We start from the raw sequence: 19,226 nt of genomic DNA, 5'->3' as shown, positions 1-19,226 counted from the left end.
AGGGTATGACGCACTAGCATCACACTGATAGCCTCATACCAGGCTACAGTAACCAACTGACGCTGGCCCCCGTGAGTGGCATGGGACATACTGCAGGGTAAGGTAAGGTGTCTGTCAAGCCTGCTTCCCTGGCTGTAGAATGACATCATCATTGTGCTGTTGATGCCGTTTGGCTGTTAGGATAGTCTTTAGCTGTGACTGCCGTTTGGCTGTTAGGATAGTCTTTAGCTGTGACTGCCGTTTGGCTGTTAGGATAGTCTTTAGCTGTGACTGCCGTTTGGCTGTTAGGATAGTCTTTAGCTGTGACTGCCGTTTGGCTGTTAGGATAGTCTTTAGCTGTGACTGCCGTTTGGCTGTTAGGATAGTCTTTAGCTGTGACTGCCGTTTGGCTGTTAGGATAGTCTTTAGCTGTGACTGCCGTTTGGCTGTTAGGATAGTCTTTAGCTGTGACTGCCGTTAGGCTGTTAGGATAGTCTTTAGCTGTGACTGCCGTTTGGCTGTTAGGATAGTCTTTAGCTGTGACTGCCGTTAGGCTGTTAGGATAGTCTTTAGCTGTGACTGCCGTTTGGCTGTTAGGATAGTCTTTAGCTGTGACTGCCGTTTGGCTGTTAGGATAGTCTTTAGCTGTGACTGCCGTTTGGCTGTTAGGATAGTCTTTAGCTGTGACTGCCGTTTGGCTGTTAGGATAGTCTTTAGCTGTGACTGCCGTTTGGCTGTTAGGATAGTCTTTAGCTGTGACTGCCGTTTGGCTGTTAGGATAGTCTTTAGCTGTGACTGCCGTTTGGCTGTTAGGATAGTCTTTAGCTGTGACTGCCGTTTGGCTGTTAGGATAGTCTTTAGCTGTGACTGCCGTTTTGCCGGTGCTCTCTGCCGCTTGTTAAAGCTACAGTCTGGGTTTGGTACATCCATCTACACATCCATTCCAGAGGGGTTACATTCCCCCGTCCTAATCCCTCAGATGTAGTACCAGAACTGAAGTGGCTCCATTTAGTTGTTTTTTCTAATCCCAGACTGTAGCTTTTAACCAATGTTATTAGGGCTGTTACAGGTCATAGGACTATGACACGCATACTGACTGACAACAATTGCATTGACTTACTAGCGAGTACAACATGCATTCTAAATATGGGCTCAGTAACTTGCATCTTCAATATCCTCAATGTCTTCAATATATTCAGAATCTGTTCTGCCTCAATAGAGTCTATTCAGAAAACTGTTGAGCACTGTTTATCTTTTCTCTCAGTCTGAATGGGAGATTCTCGGCCTACAGTGACTCAGCGAAAACACCCGTCCTATTAAGCCAATCAGAGAGGCTCAGACCAGGGGGCTTGAGACTGTGGCCCAAATGGCACACTGCTCCCTATGTAGTGCACTACATTTGACCAGGGCCCATCTAGAGAAATAGTGTGCCATTTGAGATGCAGCCTAAATGTGCTGCTACGTAGCTCTCCCACACAACAGAACATCCCCCCCAGCCGGACAACACACTCCCCAGAGACACACACACACACACACATACGTACAATACAGCCACAGCGCTGTTGGTGTGGTTTGTTGTGTATCTTCCCTCCATCCATGTGTTGTCTACCCTGTCTGTCTCTTTCCCTTCACAGTGGAGGACTCTGCCAACCTGCCTCCCTCCCCTCCCCCCTCTCCGTCGGCAGAGCAGATCGGACCTATGGAGCAAGGTATGCATACAGAAGCTTGTCCACGTGCACAAACACTCAAGAACACACACACAAGCAAGCACACACACACACACACACACACACACACACACACACACACACACACACACACACACACACACACACACACACACACACACACACACACACACACACACACACACACACACACACACACACACACACACACACACACACACACACACACACACACACTCTTGAGACAGGGTGAGAGGATGAGTGTATGTGTGCGTGACAGGAGTGATAGGTGTATATCAGTTGGGAGGTAACACACTCACACACCTTACCTTCCTCTGGGTGTTGATGATGCATGATGGGACTCTTCTACTCCTTCCTTTTTCTTCCCTTCTTTATTCATCTTAGCCGTGTCTTTCCTTCGACTGGTAAACTGGTACTGGTTTCCCCCTGTCTTTGTGTCTGTGTTTCGCTTGTCACTAGCCGGCTACCACCCGGTGACTCAACCTTGCACTGGTCACTTTAATAATGGAACACTGGTCACTTTAATAATGTTTACATACTGTTCTACCCATTTCATATGGATATATTGTATTCTAGTCAAGGCCATTCTATTAAACTATTGCTGTACATATACTATTCTATCCTACTTATTCTACAGATTACTACATATTCTATCCATATACTGTCCATAATGTCTATACATCCCATCACATTTATATATATGTATATACAGTACCAGTCAAAAGTTTGGACACACCTACTCATTCCAGGGTTTTTCTTTATTTTTACTATTTTCTACTTTGTAGAATAATAGTGAAGACATCAAAACTATGAAATAAAACATATGGAATCATGTAGTAACCAAAAAAGTGTTAAACATATCAAAATATATTTTAGATTTTAGATTCTTCAAAGTAGCAACCCTTTGCCTTGATGACAGCTTTGCACACGCAGCTCAGAGCAGTAGGCTTGCACTGTACCATAACACTGCACCATAACACTGTACCATAACACTGCATCATAACACTGCACCATAACACTGCACCATAACACTGTACCATAACACTGCATCATAACACTGCACCATAACACTGCACCATAACACTGCACCATAACACTGCACCATAACACTGCACCATAACACTGCATCATAACACTGCACCATAACACTGTACCATAACACTGCACCATAACACTGCACCATAACACTGCACCATAACACTGCATCATAACACTGCATCATAACACTGCACCATAACACTGCACCATAACACTGTACCATAACACTGTACCATAACACTGCACCATAACACTGCACCATAACACTGCACCATAACACTGCACCATAACACTGCACCATAACACTGTACCATAACACTGCACCATAACACTGCACCATAACACTGCACCATAACACTGCACCATAACACTGCATCATAACACTGCACCATAACACTGCATCATAACACTGCACCATAACACTGTACCATAACACTGCACCATAACACTGCACCATAACACTGCACCATAACACTGCATCATAACACTGCACCATAACACTGCACCATAACACTGTACCATAACACTGCATCATAACACTGCACCATAACACTGCACCATAACACTGTACCATAACACTGCACCATAACACTGCACCATAACACTGTACCATAACACTGCATCATAACACTGCACCATAACACTGCACCATAACACTGTACCATAACACTGCATCATAACACTGCACCATAACACTGCACCATAACACTGCACCATAACACTGCACCATAACACTGCACCATAACACTGCATCATAACACTGCACCATAACACTGTACCATAACACTGCACCATAACACTGCACCATAACACTGCACCATAACACTGCATCATAACACTGCATCATAACACTGCACCATAACACTGCACCATAACACTGTACCATAACACTGTACCATAACACTGCACCATAACACTGCACCATAACACTGCACCATAACACTGCACCATAACACTGTACCATAACACTGTACCATAACACTGCACCATAACACTGCACCATAACACTGCACCATAACACTGCACCATAACACTGCATCATAACACTGCACCATAACACTGCATCATAACACTGCACCATAACACTGTACCATAACACTGCACCATAACACTGCACCATAACACTGCACCATAACACTGCACCATAACACTGCATCATAGCACTGCACCATAACACTGCACCATAACACTGTACCATAACACTGTACCATAACACTGCACCATAACACTGCACCATAACACTGCACCATAACACTGCACCATAACACTGTACCATAACACTGCACCATAACACTGCACCATAACACTGCACCATAACACTGCACCATAACACTGCATCATAACACTGCACCATAACACTGCACCATAACACTGTACCATAACACTGTACCATAACACTGCACCATAACACTGCACCATAACACTGCACCATAACACTGCACCATAACACTGTACCATAACACTGTACCATAACACTGCACCATAACACTGCACCGTAACACTGCACCATAACACTGCCACCATAACCTGCATCATAACACTGCATCATAACACTGCACCATAACACTGTACCATAACACTGCATCATAACACTGCACCATAACACTGCACCATAACACTGCACCATAACACTGCACCATAACACTGTACCATAACACTGCATCATAACACTGCACCATAACACTGCATCATAACACTGCACCATAACAGTGCACCATAACACTGCACCATAACACTGCATCATAACACTGCACCATAACACTGCACCATAACACTGTACCATAACACTGCATCATAACACTGCACCATAACACTGCACCATAACACTGTACCATAACACTGCACCATAACACTGCACCATAACACTGTACCATAACACTGCATCATAACACTGCACCATAACACTGCATCATAACACTGCACCATAACAGTGCACCATAACACTGCACCATAACACTGTACCATAACACTGCACCATAACACTGCACCATAACACTGTACCATAACACTGCATCATAACACTGCACCATAACACTGCACCATAACACTGTACCATAACACTGCATCATAACACTGCACCATAACACTGCACCATAACACTGCACCATAACACTGCACCATGACACTGTACCCAAACACTGCACCATAACACTGTACCCTTAATGTGTCTGGTCTGTGTAGAATCACCTGTGAACCATGCATGGTGGATCTCTCGGTTTCCCTTACCTGTCACCCCTCACCCAATCTCCTAGACTCTACCCACCTTCTTTCTGTAAATGTACACCTCCTTCACTCTCTCTCTCTCTCACTTTCTCTCTCTCTCTCTCTCTCTCTCTCTCTCTCTCTCTCTCTCTCTCTCTCTCTCTCTCTCTCTCTCTCTCTCTCTACCTCTCTCTCTCTGTCTCTCTCTCTGTCTCTCTCTCTCTCTCTGTCTCTCTCTCTCTCTCTCTCTTTGTCTCTCTTTTTCTCTCTTTCTCTCTGTCTCTCTCTCTCTTTCTCTCTTTCTCTCTCTCTCTTTCTCTCTTTCTCTCTCTCTCCCTCTCTCTCTTTCTTGCTGCTCTCCCCTTTTGTGTTTCTCACCTGTTTATTTACACTTGCTGTAGATGACATCACGGCTTTCAGCTCTCCTCACAGCACCGACCAGTAACAACACACACGCTAACTATTCCCCCCACATAATGCTGGCCGCTGTATTACGCTGCATGGAATTCCAACTGAGCACATCTTTGGTACATACTTCTAAACTTACCAGACCATTTGAGGGTCCTTTCATGAATTGACCTGTAATTGCAGGAATACTTGCAGAAGATCACTACAATTAATGGATTGATTTGTGTCTGCATGCTTTAAAGATACATTTTAATTGTGTTAGAATGTTTCCAAAAACACCACATTTTATAGCCACATTATAATGCAGGTCATTGCCTCTGACAGAGCTGAAAGTGTTATCCTGTTGTGTAGTAAGCCCTGTCTGTGTTATCCTATTGTGTAGTAAGCCCTGTCTGTGTTATCCTATTGTGTAGTAAGCCCTGTCTGTGTTATCCTATTGTGTAGTAAGCCCTGTCTGTGTTATCCTATTGTGTAGTAAGCCCTGTCTGTGTTATCCTATTGTATAGTAAGCCTGTCTGTGTTATACATGTCCATCTCCCTGTCCTGTCCCTGTCTTCCCCTTCCCAAAGGGGAGAGACTAGAGGTTGTCCCTACTCCCCCTGAGGAGGAGGAGGAGGAGGAGAAGGAGGTGAAGGTTACCCAAGTCTCAGCAGCTCCTGAGGAGGAGTACCCAGGTCAACAGGGGGAGGATTCTGATCAGCAGCCGACAGACATTCTCTTAGAGCATGTTGATATTGTAAGCGAGCCCCAGGCTTTGCCCTGTCCGCAGGCCGAGACTCATAAAGTCCTCAACGGGGGAGGAATCCACCAGGCTGAGTTGGATAAACCATCAGAGGAAGGTGTGTGTGTGTGTCTGTGTGCGTGTGTGTGTGTGTGTGTGTGTGTGTGTGTGTGTGTGTGTGTGTGTGTGTGTGTGTGTGTGTGTGTGTGTGTGTGTGTGTGTGTGTGTGTGTGTGTGTGTGCGTGTGTGTGTGTGTGTGTGTGTGTGTGTGCGTGTGTCTGTGTGTGTGTGTCTGTGTGCGCGCGTGCGCGTGTGCGCGTGTGCGCGTGTGCGTGTGTGTGTGCGTGTGTGTGGCGTGTGCACATGTGCATGTTTTTACTGTGTGTGTGTGTATCCCACGTTGCATGTTTCCCTCCTCTCTATAGTCTGTTTTCAAGGCTGTGATGTGGATCTAGCTTTGTTGTGCTACTGGTTTCTCAGCTGTTGCTGCTGCTACAATGTGAGCACATAATAGCACATTGATTTCTTATTGCATAAGCAGTCAATTCATTTTGTGCTTTCATCATTGATCGAACATTTTTTATGCGGCCCCCAGTTCACTTTTGAACTCATTGCTAAGTGTTTTTGCCAGCTACATTGCAAATGAGACGGTAAATGTTTTGAATGTCAGGTGTATTGTAAAGATTCATTGCGAATCTGTTTTTTCCCCCGTGGGGTTTTGCTTTTGGCTTTGGTACATTGTCTGTGTTCAATTGTGTCTCTGTATTATTTGCATTCAGTTTCATGTTGCTGTCATTTCATCTGACGTCAATGGAAACCAGCAATAATGTAGGAAGTACTAGATACAAGACTGTTTTCCAATGATCTCTATTCTGCATCTCTGACACTGAGTTATACTCACTGAGTTATATTCACCTTCATTGATTGAACATTTCTACATTTTCATCCTTTAATAAGATCTTCCTAAACATTTACTCGTCTTAGTTTGTAGTTAGAATCAATATCATAAAATGAGATTTGTATATTGTCGATATGAAACATGTTACATGCATTGTATCCTCTATTCATTCAGCACATAGGCTATCCTCACACAAGGCAGCACAGTATTTCAAGTTTACTTAAAGTGCCAATATCTTCTTGAATATTTCAGATTCATTCTAAATATCCTATGTCATTCATTCAAATCATGCTCTTCATTCAGTCATTCTGTTCCTGCACACCATCCCAGTGTCATGGAACTGAACTGTGCTGCAATCATGCTCCCAGTGGCCAGAGATAGTATTGCTGTATGCCCTACATTGTGCTTGGTGGACAGCTATCCATATGAAGAGGGCTTTGCTTGTCTGTGCTGCTGTAGCATGTGGACACTGCAAAGAAATAAAGAGCGTTGAGCTAGTGTAACTCATCAGCAGCACAGACCGCTGCAGATTTACTTCCAGACCTGCCGGTGAACCCAGAGAAGCCTCGTTCCGACAATCCTGCCATGGCAGAGGAGCATCCACAGGGGGCTCCCCCTCCGCAGAGCCCGGTGGCCCCCACCACAGAGAGAGAAACACCTGAGGGAGCAGAGAGCACTGTGTCCATCGCTGACTCCTCCACTGGTTCCCCCCAAAACAAATCTCGAACAGATCCTACCCCCACAGAACCCGAGAAGACGGTTCAGCCTTTAGTGGAACCAGAAAAGGGGCAAGGGACTGGAAGTACCACTAGTGTGGTTCCTGAGATAGAATACCTTCCGGAACCCAAGACCACGGCTGAGAAACAGCCCTCAGTTGAAGAGCTTGACTCAGTTCCTCTTTCAGTTGTATATGAGCCCCTGAAAGATTACATTGAGGAAGAGGAGGAAAATGATGATTACGTTACACCCAGTAAGTCAGCAAACCTTGAGAGCGTTCGTGAGGAGAAAGAGATCAAATCAGAGAGAACTGAGAAAAGAATGCTGAGTCTAGGACAATCGACCGCCAGGCCATTGTCATTTGAGACTGAGAAGATTGAAGAGACTCCTCAAAGTAAAGTCAGTGACGGAGAAAAGCCAAAGCAGGAGGCACACATATCTGCTGCAGACAGTCTAAAAGACAAGCAGAGTTCGGAAGATAAGTCTGGAGTTGCTTCAAAAGATGAGTCCGGTATGACGGCCTACTTTGAGACCTCTACACAAAGGGATACTGAAAAACCAGGAGAACGTGGTGAGGGTTACTATGAGCTCAGTGCTGTCAGCCAGAAGAAGCCCTCAGAGGAGGTTCTGGGGGCCGATTCAAACATTAAAATAAGTCATTCAGCACCAGAACAGACAGAATCCAGCATAACGTTGATGAGTGACAGTGCCATGGACAAGCTAGAGGATCTCCCTAAGAGGAAGGATGTGTGTACTAGGCTGTCACCTGGCAAATTGTCATTGGAACACAGAAGTCTTTCCCTGAATTTTGCTATTGGCTCAATGGGTCAAGCAGGAGAGCAAAACCAGTCGAAGCTCTCATCTCTTACAGAGGTCTCTTCCGGAAGCCTGGATGAAAGCACAGGCTACCTTCCTGTAACCACCCCATTAGTAACATTAGAGAGACAGTTACTTCCTGTGACTCCAGAGATAGCTCTCCCAGTCCCTACCACTGAAACCTCCACTGATCTACCTGAAGACACCACCTCTAAGACAATGTGTGCTCCAGAGTTGTCACTCTCACCCATGAAGCAACACTACACCCATTTGAACGACCCATCCAACGACCTTCCTGAGATGCTGGACCTAGCCGGTGTTAAGCCCAAACCCACCCTGGAGAAGAGGGAGCTGGACCAGCATAATAGAAGGAGGTCTGTCCCTGCCTGTCCATCTGCTGCTCTGGTGGGCAGTTCTCTGGCCAAGCTGGTGCTGGGGAACCAGCAGACGCCCAGGGTGGTGGGTGGAGAGGAGAGCCAGCAGGAGGAGCGTGGTTACTGCGTGTTTAGTGAGTACTCTGGTCCCATGCCCTCGCCTGCCGATCTGCACAGCCCAGTGGGCTCCCCACACCAACGGTTCCCCACAGTGACTGAAGGGGACAGTGACGAGGAACTGGGAGCCATTGCGGAAGAGGGCGAGCAAAAGCTGGCACCGCAAAAAACAAACCAGGCAGAGGAATCGGTTGGAGGAACGGTTAAGCCAACTTTGGTGCTTGAAAGAGCTGTCACGGCAGGTGTCAAACCGGATCGTCTGAGGATCCCTGTGGCTCCATCCAAAGACAAATTGACAGAGTTCCGTCTGGAGAGCGGTCTTCCTGGGGACATCAAAACCCAAGCCATTCCTGAGGTAGAGTTGGAGCAGGACCTCTCCAGAGAAGCGTCCCCCATCCCACCAGACTTCGCATTTACTTTTGCCACTGAGGTGAAGGACGCCAAGCTTTTTGCGACCCCTGAGTCTCCAGCAAAAAAGGCTGCCACTGTGGAGGGAACCAAAGTTGAGGAAGCCACAGCAGAAGTCAAAGTAGAGGTGATGTCAGCAAGGATTGGGAAGAGTCAGAAGACTGGTCTTAAAAAGCCAGAGATGGAGAAAGTGGAGGAGAACTCAGACCCAGACCATCAGAATGCTGTTGAAGACTTACAGCCAAAGGATGTTCGAGGACTGGAGAGAGAAAAGAAAAAAGAACTCATGACATCATCACCAGAATCATTAGTGGAGATCATCAATGCGCAGGAGAAGAAGCGTGAAAGTGAACCAGAGGTGTCAACAGTACCAGCGGAGGCTGTCGTTCCAAAAGAAGAGGCCAAGACCAAAGCTGAAGAAACATCACCAACACCCTCTAACGTGAGCTCTGCAGATATGGAGGAAGCCACAGAGCAACTAGAAGAGAAAAGTCCAGAGAAAAGTGTTTCTGGAAGTTCTCCAATTATAGTCATACCTCAGGCACAAGTTGAGGAAGAGGAGGAGGAAGACGATATAGAAGTAGCTGAGGAAGTCTTGGAGGAAGTTGAAGTCCCTCCTGTGCTCCTCAAGGAGAAAGAGCAAGAGAGTCACCCTGTGGAGAAGCAGGAGGAGGTGGCAGAAGAGGTGAGGGTGGTGGGTGGGGCGGAGGAGGTGATTGTTGAAAATCCTAAAGATTTGGAGTCTGCTGTTGCTGGGGATGACGAATCATGTGATGCTACTGCCCCAACCATTGATGAAGGGGATTATGCCGATCGCATCTCTCATCTATCTGCCTGCTCTGAAAATGACCAGCCACAAACCCTCGATGGAAAGGAGGCAGAGAAAGAGGAGAATAAAGTGGAGGATAAAGAAGGGGTGGTGCTGCAGGAGGAGGAGGAGTCCGCTGAAGTGGGGCAGGAAGTTGAGATGAAGGCTTCCAGTCGCGAGGAGACGGAGACCTCAGACGTACTGCAGAGCCAGACCAACGAGACCACCGCTCACGACGAGACCACCATGGACATCTCCATGTTAGACAGCGAGAGTGGCTGGGTGGACTCACAAGGTAGTAGTCCCAAAATGTGCATGCAATTATAACAATGTAAATGCAAAATGTTAGCTTCACATGTTTTTGCTTGTGTAACTCACACAACAACAAACAAGCGTTTTAACTGGACTATGAACAACAATACACAATCTATATCGTGGAAATCTTGAAATGCAACTTCATACACAGATGGTCCATTCTATTCAATACAGATAATGTTGAATATAGGACATATGGACCAGGTGTATGTGGGCTTAGCCCTCCTGTCCTATCTCACTCCCTGTGCTGCAGATGATGACAGAAGCGTAATGACAGAGCAGATTGAAGCTCTGCCCAAAACACAGAGTCCTGTCAAGACTCCCCTGGTAGAGAGACCCTCTAATAAACGTCCCCCTGGCAGAGGACAGGGGCGCGTCTCCACCCCCGAGCGCAAACTCAACCGCAGAGAGCCCCTCAGTCGTCGTCCAAAGGAGGAAGAGAAGAAGAAAAAAGGTTTCTAGATCTAGAATGTTAGATCGTCCATGTTATTCTGTGTTATTTACTGTATATATCTGTGGTACTGCAGAACAGCACTTCTGTCAAGGAAATCTTAAAGTTGCACTGGGAAGGATTTGTTTTAGTTTTATTACACAGTTTGTAAATGACAATGTTATCACCTCTTCGTGGTCTTGAGACCCATGCTGTGTGTTGATTAAATGCAAATTGCACCACGCTATAATGACAACAGATGTCCACTTCCTTCCTGTTGTTAACCCTGTCTTCCTTCTCTGCTAGCGGGGACGAAGAGAACTGAACAGTGTAAGGTATCAGTCCTCCAGTGTCGCTCTCCCACTCGGAGGATTGTAGTCAAAGCTGCTACGTTCAGACAAGCTAGACCTGCTTCGCACCACGGCTCTGCTAGACGCAAGCCACCAGGTGACCTACCTACCGTCCTCACAGCAGGGAAACCGATGCAATGTAGCTGGCCAAAAACATAATGTGCACTGCAGACCCATCGCTAGATGTCTCTCTGTTGTTCGTTTTCTTTCTCCCATTTTATTCCTGTATTGGTCATTATTTTGATGTTTTGTTTTTGAGAATCATGAGATCATGTTGCATTATGCTCATCCAAGCTGTAAGCTCCGTGTTTGGGGAGTGGTTGTGCTTTGTGAGAACCATGTGCCACTATCCCAGCTAGCACATAACATTCAGAGAACCGTATGTTTCTTAGAGCTTGGTGAGAGCATACAACCGTCCCCTTAACGCTCTGGGAATGACGCAGGATAGTTGCTTGGCTTTAGAACATTCTCAGCACATTTAAGGAACTTGACAAAAAAAACATAATTTTCTTGGTATTTCATTACTTTAACAGAACGTTTCCTAAAAGTTCATACATGGTTACATTTCATTTCAATTTTGGTAATGTTCTAGTAATGTTCTTTAACTGATTTGACATTGGGAATCTCTCTAAATAGTTCAGAGAACGTTATGAAACAACGTTCTTCTGTGGGAATTTCAGTACTTCAGCATAACGTTTCCTAGAAGTTTCCTCGTGGTTCTATTTAAAGTTATGTTATAAAATTATTCAGAGGACATTAAGAAAACATTCCAGAAAAACCACAAGAAAACTTTAGAGAACATTCTAAGAATGTTATTTAAAACATATACCTTCCGTTCCCAGCATCAACAAAACTATCACTACCTTAGGTAATGGGGTCTGTTTGAATAGACTAAAATTAACATTTTTGTATGTGTAAAAAAAACATGGCAGGCTGGTGGCGCAGTGGACTAATTCTATGGATAGAGAACAGCCGATTATATGTTTGAATCTTCACTGATGCTGTGTCACAATAAATGTGTGATTAATGTGTGATTTGCATGATTAATGCCAAAGGAAATCAATTTCTGTGTGCTTGGAGTTCCAAAAAGTGAACCCAAATAATCTAGCAGTGTTATTAAAATCATATTGAAACATTCAGTGAAAGTTTTAAGGAAGCTATTCAAAAACCTAAAAAAAATGTTGTTCTCAGAGCGTAAATAGAACCTCAGAGGAAAACTTTCAAGGAACTAGACTAAAACGTTCTCAGAACCTCTAGCAAACCTAAAAATGAACGTTCCCAGAACAGGCAGAATGTTCACTTCCATTCTCAGAACTTTTAAAAAACATTCAGTTTTTACCGGTCAGAATACTTATGGCTTCGTTCCCAGAACCAATGGGAAACCAAGAACGCACGTTCCCACAACTTCCAAGGAACCAAATGTGCTAGCTGGGATGGTTTTTGTCTTGAGCCACAGTACTATCTATACCTTACTCTTCTGTTTGGTGGAAGTGACTGGCAGGTGTCTGACTGGGGTGCTGCTGTGTGAACTGAAATATGGGTGAATTTGGTCAGGAACAAATGAGCCTGACAGAAATGCTTCCTTGAAGATTTGCAGTAAGAATGCATCACTTCTGCATTAGAACGTTTTCTGATTCAGTGGTTAAAGATAGAGTGCACTGGCTGTGTGTGTGGACTGTGTGTGTGGACTGTGTGTGTGTTCAAGTGTTTGAGATTATTGATGGGCTGTAGTCTTCTCTGGTATCTGGCGTCTGCTGCATTCCCTCTACTCATTGCTACCGCTGTGTATTTCTGTTGGCTGATATCACCCTCTGCTGGCCTAGCCCTGACAGTTGATTATTCTCTCTCTCTCTCTTCCATCGCTGTCCCTCCCTCGCTCTCTATCTCTCTTCTCTCTCTCTCTCTGTCTCTTCCCCCCCCCTCTCTCTCTCTCTCTCTCTCCTCCCTGTCTTTCTCTCTCTTCCCTCTCTGCCCCCCCTCTCTTCCTGTATCCCTCTCTCTCTTCCCTCGCTGTCCCTCCCTCTCTCTCTCTCTCCTCAGCCGTGGAGGACCGGCAGCCTCTTAATGTGGCCCACCAATCCCGGGAAAGGACCTCTGTAAGTAATACAAGCTGTATATGGTAATTTAGAATATATTGACATTGTCACATTGTGTTGTCACTGACATCCCACCTCTGATATGTCTTCGGTCTTTGTATTTCATTATTTTCCCATCTCTCATCTCCTGTCTGTCATTCTGTCTATTATTTGTCCATCTCTCTGTCGGTCCTGCATGCCATCCATTCATCCATTCATCCTACCTGCGTTGCTTTGGCTACCGTCTAGAGCCTCACACGCACCGCCTTAAAAAACCATCGACTGACCAGGGGGGTAGAGGATCTGTCCTCCAGGCCCAACTCTGCATGCTCCCACACTAAACCCAAACCACTAGTGGAGGCGGAGTTATGCGGGCCACGCCCCTCCTCCGCATGCTCAGGCAGAAACTCCCCCTCACCCTCACTGCAGAGGCGGGGGCGGAGGGAAGAGAAGGTGAGGAGGAGGGGAAAGGAAAATACACGCCCTTTAGAGCAGTAACCTCCCTCCTTCCTGTATAGGTGCAATTCATTCCATATTGGTAATATTCTAATGTTCCGTAACGACTATGTCAGAGATGTTCATTCGTTTTTGTCCATTCATTCTCACAACCACACAATTGGGTATTACAAGTAATTTAGTTCTCAGCAATCGGGTGTTGTCAGTATGTTGTTATTAGATCTATGGCATGTGTTTGTATCTGTGTCTGCTAAGTGCTCATACATGTACTCTATGTTGTGTGTGACAGGAGGGTACCTATCGGACCCCAGAAAAGAGGTCCTCTCTGCCCAGGCCTGCATCCTCCCTGCCCCGCCGTGCCCCCCCAGCAGAGCACGACAACACCAGCCCTTCCCCCCGCAGGCCCACCTGTAAGTAACCCTCCCCTCCACACACCTCCACACACTGTTTCTTCAGACAGATGATATACTGCCATATTGACCAGTATTATATACACATATGGCAGAACGGTATAGGTATTGAACTTGTTGATGATACTATGTGTAAAGACACCCTGTCTGCTCTTACTACGCGCTTTCCCTTTTCACAAGTTTCTGGGATTTGACTGCTATCTAATCTCTTAACTCAACAACTATTCTGTTTCATTTGCTGTCCAACCTGTATTTTTTAGTCAAGTTTATGATTAGTTACTGATTAGATTAGGTGCCTCTCCCAAAATTTCTCCCGACATTTTGTTGGCAGCTTGGCTACTATTCTCATTGTATAACCACGATTTGTGCCGCTAAATATGCACATTTTCGAACAAACTCTATATGTATTGTGTAATATGATGTTATAGGACTGTCATCTGAAGAAGTTTGAGAAGGTTAGTGAAAAAATTAATATCTTTTGCTGGTTTATTTGTTATCGCTATTGTTGGCTTGAATCAATGCTGTTGTGTGGTTGGCTATTGTAGTAAGCTAATATAATGCTATATTGTGTTTTCGCTGTAAAACACTTAAAAAATCTGAAATATTGGCTGGATTCACAAGATCTTTGTCTTTCATTTGCTGTACTCTGTGTATTTTTCATAAATGTTTTATGATGAGTATTTAGGTAATTCACGTTGGTCTCTGTAGTTATTCTAGTTGCTTTGGTGAGAGTTGCGATGGTGGCTGCAATGTAAAACTATGATTTATACCTGAAATATGCAAATTTTTCTAACAAAACATATGCTATACAATAAATATGTTATCAGACTGTCATCTGATGAAGTTGTTTCTTGGTTAGTGACTATTTATATCTTTATCTGGTCGAAATTGTGATAGCTACCTATGCAGGAAAAAAATGGTGGGAAAAAAAAATTGTGTCTTTTGCTATCGTGGTTATCTAATAGAAATACATATTGTGTCTTCCCTGTAAAAAAAAATAATAATCAGAAATGATGGCTGGATTCACAAGATGTGCATCTTTCATCTGGTGTCTTGGACTTGTGATTTAATGATATTTAGATGCTAGTATTTACTTGTGACGCTATGCTAGGCTATGCTAGTCAGCTTTTTTACTGATGGGGGTGCTCCCGGATCCGGGATTGTGACCAAGTAGAAGTTAACTCAACAACTATCCTATCCCCCTTCACTCCCCCTCTCCTCCTCTTACTCCTCCTTTTCCTCCTCCTCCTCCCTCTTCTCCTCTAACTCCTCCCTCTTCTCCACCTCCTCCCTCTAACTCCTCCTCCTCCCTCTTCTCCTCCTTCTCCTCTAGCTCCTCCTCCTCCCTCTAACTCCTCCCTCTTCTCCTCCTTCTCCTCTAGCTCCTCCTCCTCCCTCTTCTTCTCCTCCTCCCCCTCCCCCTCTCCTCCTCCTCCTCCCTCTAACTCCTCCTCCTCCCTCTAACTCCTCCTCCTCCCTCTAACTCCTCCTCCTCCCTCTAACTCCTCCTCCTCCCTCTAACTCCTCCCTCTTCTCCCTGTAGCAATTCAAACTGAGCCCAGAGGGGAGCACAGGTCTGGAAGGTCACCTAATATCGCAGGTAGATCACAGATAGATCCACTCTGTCATCCACACCACACCCTGGCTGTCTCTCAGTAGCTTTGATAGATCCACTCTGTCATCCACACCACGCCCTGGCTGTCTCTCACTAGCTTTGATAGATCCACTCTGTCATCTACACCACGCCCTGGCTGTGTCTCACTAGCTTTGATAGATCCACTCTGTCATCCACACCACGCCCTGGCTGTCTCTCACTAGCTTTGATAGATCCACTCTGTCATCCACACCATGCCCTGGCTGTCTCTCACTAGCTTTGATAGATCCACTCTGTCATCCACACCACGCCCTGGCTGTCTCTCACAAGCTTTGATAGATCCACTCTGTCATCCACACCATGCCCTGGCTGTCTCTCACTAGCTTTGATAGATCCACTCTGTCATCCACACCACACCCTGGCTGTCTCTCAGAAGCTTTGATAGATCCACTCTGTCATCCACACCACGCCCTGGCTGTCTCTCAGTAGCTTTGATAGATCCACTCTGTCATCCACACCATGCCCTGGCTGTCTCTCACTAGCTCTGGTCCTGTTCTCCTGCTAAGACGTTGCTGACGCACGCCAGATCTTACAATGCCTGGATAGGTATTTTACGTATCAGCTAACCACATCATATTTTATAGCAATATGGTGCCCAACGGCAAAGTCCATGACATGGCACGCAGCCATTGGTTGATGCATGCAACGTCTGAGCAGGGGAACGCAAGCTCTGTCTGCATGTTTATCAATCAGCCATTTTGTTTTGTCTTATTGATGAAGTCAGTGACCGTCATGTTATTGCTCTGTAAAAGTATTATATATTATGTCCTAGCTACCAGCAAACGCATCACAATCATTCATGCTGTTAAGTTGTTGGGTTATTTTGCCAGCCTGCTTTATTGTGTTCTGGTTTAGTTCTATTCCGTCTCAGCTACTTGATGTCAAGGTCTTTTGTCTTGTTAGTCAAGGTAGTGTTTGCCATCAAGTTGAAGTTGTGTGTCGATACTCTAGTCTCTTTCTTTCTTTCTTTCTTTCTTTCTTTCTTTCTTTCTTTCTTTCTGTCTCTCTCTCTCTCTCTCTCTCTCTCTCTCTCTCTCTCTCTCTCTCTCTCTCTCTCTCTCTCTCTCTCTCTCTCTCTCTCGCTGTCTCTGTCTTTATCACAGTTCCACCCTGACTTCTGTTACCTCTCTGTCTCCCACCCAGTCGGCACAAACTCATCGGCCCGTTCCCGTTCGGCCCGGAGCGGAGCCTCCACGCCCCACACCCCCGGCTCCACAGCAGTCACCCCAGGAACACCACCCAGCTACTCTTGCCGCACCCCTGGGAGTCGCACCCCCAGCAGCCACACACCCAAGTCTCTCAGGTTGGTAGTCTAGACGTTAGAGAAGTGGGCCAGCAACCTGAGGGTTGCCGGTTGAAATCCCACATCGTCATTGAAAGCTTGTGTGTGTGTGTGCGTGGTTGCATATGTGTGTGAGTCTCAGGGATTTGGGTTTGTAAGCAAAATGACATATGTCCGTTCTCTGCAAGATAGTAGACAAAGTTGTTCTGTTGTTCTATTTAGCCTCCTCACTCAGGAGAAGAAGTTTGCTGTGATCCGCACACCGCCCAAGTCGCCCTCCACCACACCCAAGCAGCTGCGCGTCCTCAACCAGCCCCTGCCCGACCTGAAGAACATCAAGTCCAAGATCGGCTCCACAGACAACATGAAGTACCAGCCCAAAGGTGGACAGGTGAGATGACAACCATGGCCTGTGTTGAATACCACTGTGGTCACCAGTCGTGGCTCTTTTACAGTCTGTCTGTCTGTTTTTCTCTCTCTAGCTATCTCTCTCTTCCTTTCTCTCTCTCTAACTATCTCTCTCTCCCTTTCTCTCTCTCTTTCTTTTCCTCCCTGCGCACTGTTCCCTGTTCCCTTCCCTGTTCCCTGTTCCCTTCCCTGTTCCCTTCCCTGTTCCCTGTTCCCTTCCCTGTTCCCTGCGCACTGTCCTCTAACCACCACTCTCCTCTCCTCTCCTCTCCTCTCCTCTCCTCTCCTCTCCTCTCCTCTCCTCTCCTCTCCTCTCCTCTCCATCATAAAGCACTGCATCTGTTTGTGGTCCTGCTACGTTGCACCTGCCCGCCCACATTCTCAGTCTCCCACTCCCTGTGTGTGCTGTTTCTCCATCTCTTCCAAAGCAAATGTTTATCCTCCCTTCTCATTAGTCGAGGGTTGTTTACCCTCTGGTCCGATTGGTTGACAGTTGTTTACCCTCTGGTCTGATAAGGAGAAGTGGATTTGAACCAGAAGCCATAAACTAAAGATCCCGGTCTGTAGTCATTTCAGCTCCATGGAAGTTTACAGCTAGCCTTGTTCCAGATCTGTTTGTACTGTCTTACCAACTCCTTTCATCGTTTGGAGTCAGACCAGGGTTGGGTGCCCCCTTGAGGTCATAAGCAATGGCAAAATATGTCAAATTGGAGGTAATTACTGTCGCTTTAAAACTACTAAATGTTCTCTCAGCCTCATGACAAGATGTGCAGAATAGCATTTTAGAACTTCAAATGTTTCTCTGCACCATGGCAAAAATGTGTTCAAAAGTCACATGTTTTTCCCCAAATATCTGCTTTCTTAAAAAACACTTTGTCCGACCCTGTTTTCCATGACAACAATGGGAGTTGGCCAGACAGCAGAAACAGATCTGACACCAGGATGTACATGACATTAAGGCAGGGAAATAGCCTACACACAAGTACCAGTGGCTGTGTTCTTGTGGTAGTTTCTTCCTCATTCCCTACTCTGACAGACGCTATTAGCCAGAGAGGTCTTTAGCTCATGCAGAAAACAATCCAGCCTTTCTGCTCACTCACAGTGTACATATTTAACCAGCAAGCTGAGTCTCACAGTGTACATATTTAACCAGCAAGCTGAGTCTCACAGTGTACATATTTAACCAGCAAGCTGAGTCTCACAGTGTACATGTTTAACCAACAAGCTGAGTCTCACAGTGTACATATTTAACGAGCAAGCTGAGTCTCACAGTGTACATATTTAACCAGCAAGCTGAGTCTCACAGTGTACATATTTAACCAGCAAGCTGAGTCTCACAGTGTACATATTTAACCAGCAAGCTGAGTCTCACAGTGTACATATTTAACCAGCAAGCTGAGTCTCATAGTGTACATATTTAACCAACAAGCTGAGTCTCAGTGTACATATTTAACCAGCAAGCTGAGTCTCACAGGGTACATGTTTAACCAACAAGCTGAGTCTCACAGTGTACATATTTAACCAACAAGCTGAGTCTCACAGTGTACATATTTAACCAACAAGCTGAGTCTCACAGTGTACATATTTAACCAACAAGCTGAGTCTCACAGTGTACATATTTAACCAACAAGCTGAGTCTCACAGTGTACAT

At 45.7% G+C, this 19,226-nt stretch overlaps 1 protein-coding gene across 8 annotated transcripts in view; it reads left to right on the top strand.

Moving 5' to 3' along the window:
• Positions 1 to 19,226, top strand: part of LOC129848958 (microtubule-associated protein 2-like) — a 32,188-nt gene that overhangs the window by 1,281 nt on the left and 11,681 nt on the right. For 3 of the 8 annotated variants that reach the window (XM_055916035.1, XM_055916036.1, XM_055916033.1), the window contains 10 exons: positions 1,614 to 1,688; positions 5,906 to 6,175; positions 7,470 to 10,490; positions 10,764 to 10,964; positions 11,247 to 11,387; positions 13,331 to 13,386; positions 14,111 to 14,231; positions 15,775 to 15,831; positions 17,029 to 17,188; positions 17,390 to 17,558. In XM_055916035.1, coding sequence (XP_055772010.1) covers positions 1,614 to 1,688; positions 5,906 to 6,175; positions 7,470 to 10,490; positions 10,764 to 10,964; positions 11,247 to 11,387; positions 13,331 to 13,386; positions 14,111 to 14,231; positions 15,775 to 15,831; positions 17,029 to 17,188; positions 17,390 to 17,558 — 4,271 coding nt within the window. Of the gene's footprint in view, positions 1 to 1,613; positions 1,689 to 5,905; positions 6,176 to 7,466; positions 10,491 to 10,763; positions 10,965 to 11,246; positions 11,388 to 13,330; positions 13,387 to 14,110; positions 14,232 to 15,774; positions 15,832 to 17,028; positions 17,189 to 17,389; positions 17,559 to 19,226 lie in introns of all 8 variants that reach the window. The other 5 variants (XM_055916038.1, XM_055916042.1, XM_055916037.1 and 2 more) reach the window with 3 other exon arrangements.

Source organism: Salvelinus fontinalis, unplaced genomic scaffold (genome assembly GCF_029448725.1).
Source record: "Salvelinus fontinalis isolate EN_2023a unplaced genomic scaffold, ASM2944872v1 scaffold_1297, whole genome shotgun sequence".
Taxonomy (NCBI): Eukaryota; Metazoa; Chordata; class Actinopteri; order Salmoniformes; family Salmonidae; genus Salvelinus; species Salvelinus fontinalis.
This window is presented reverse-complemented; position numbering and strand designations above follow the sequence as displayed.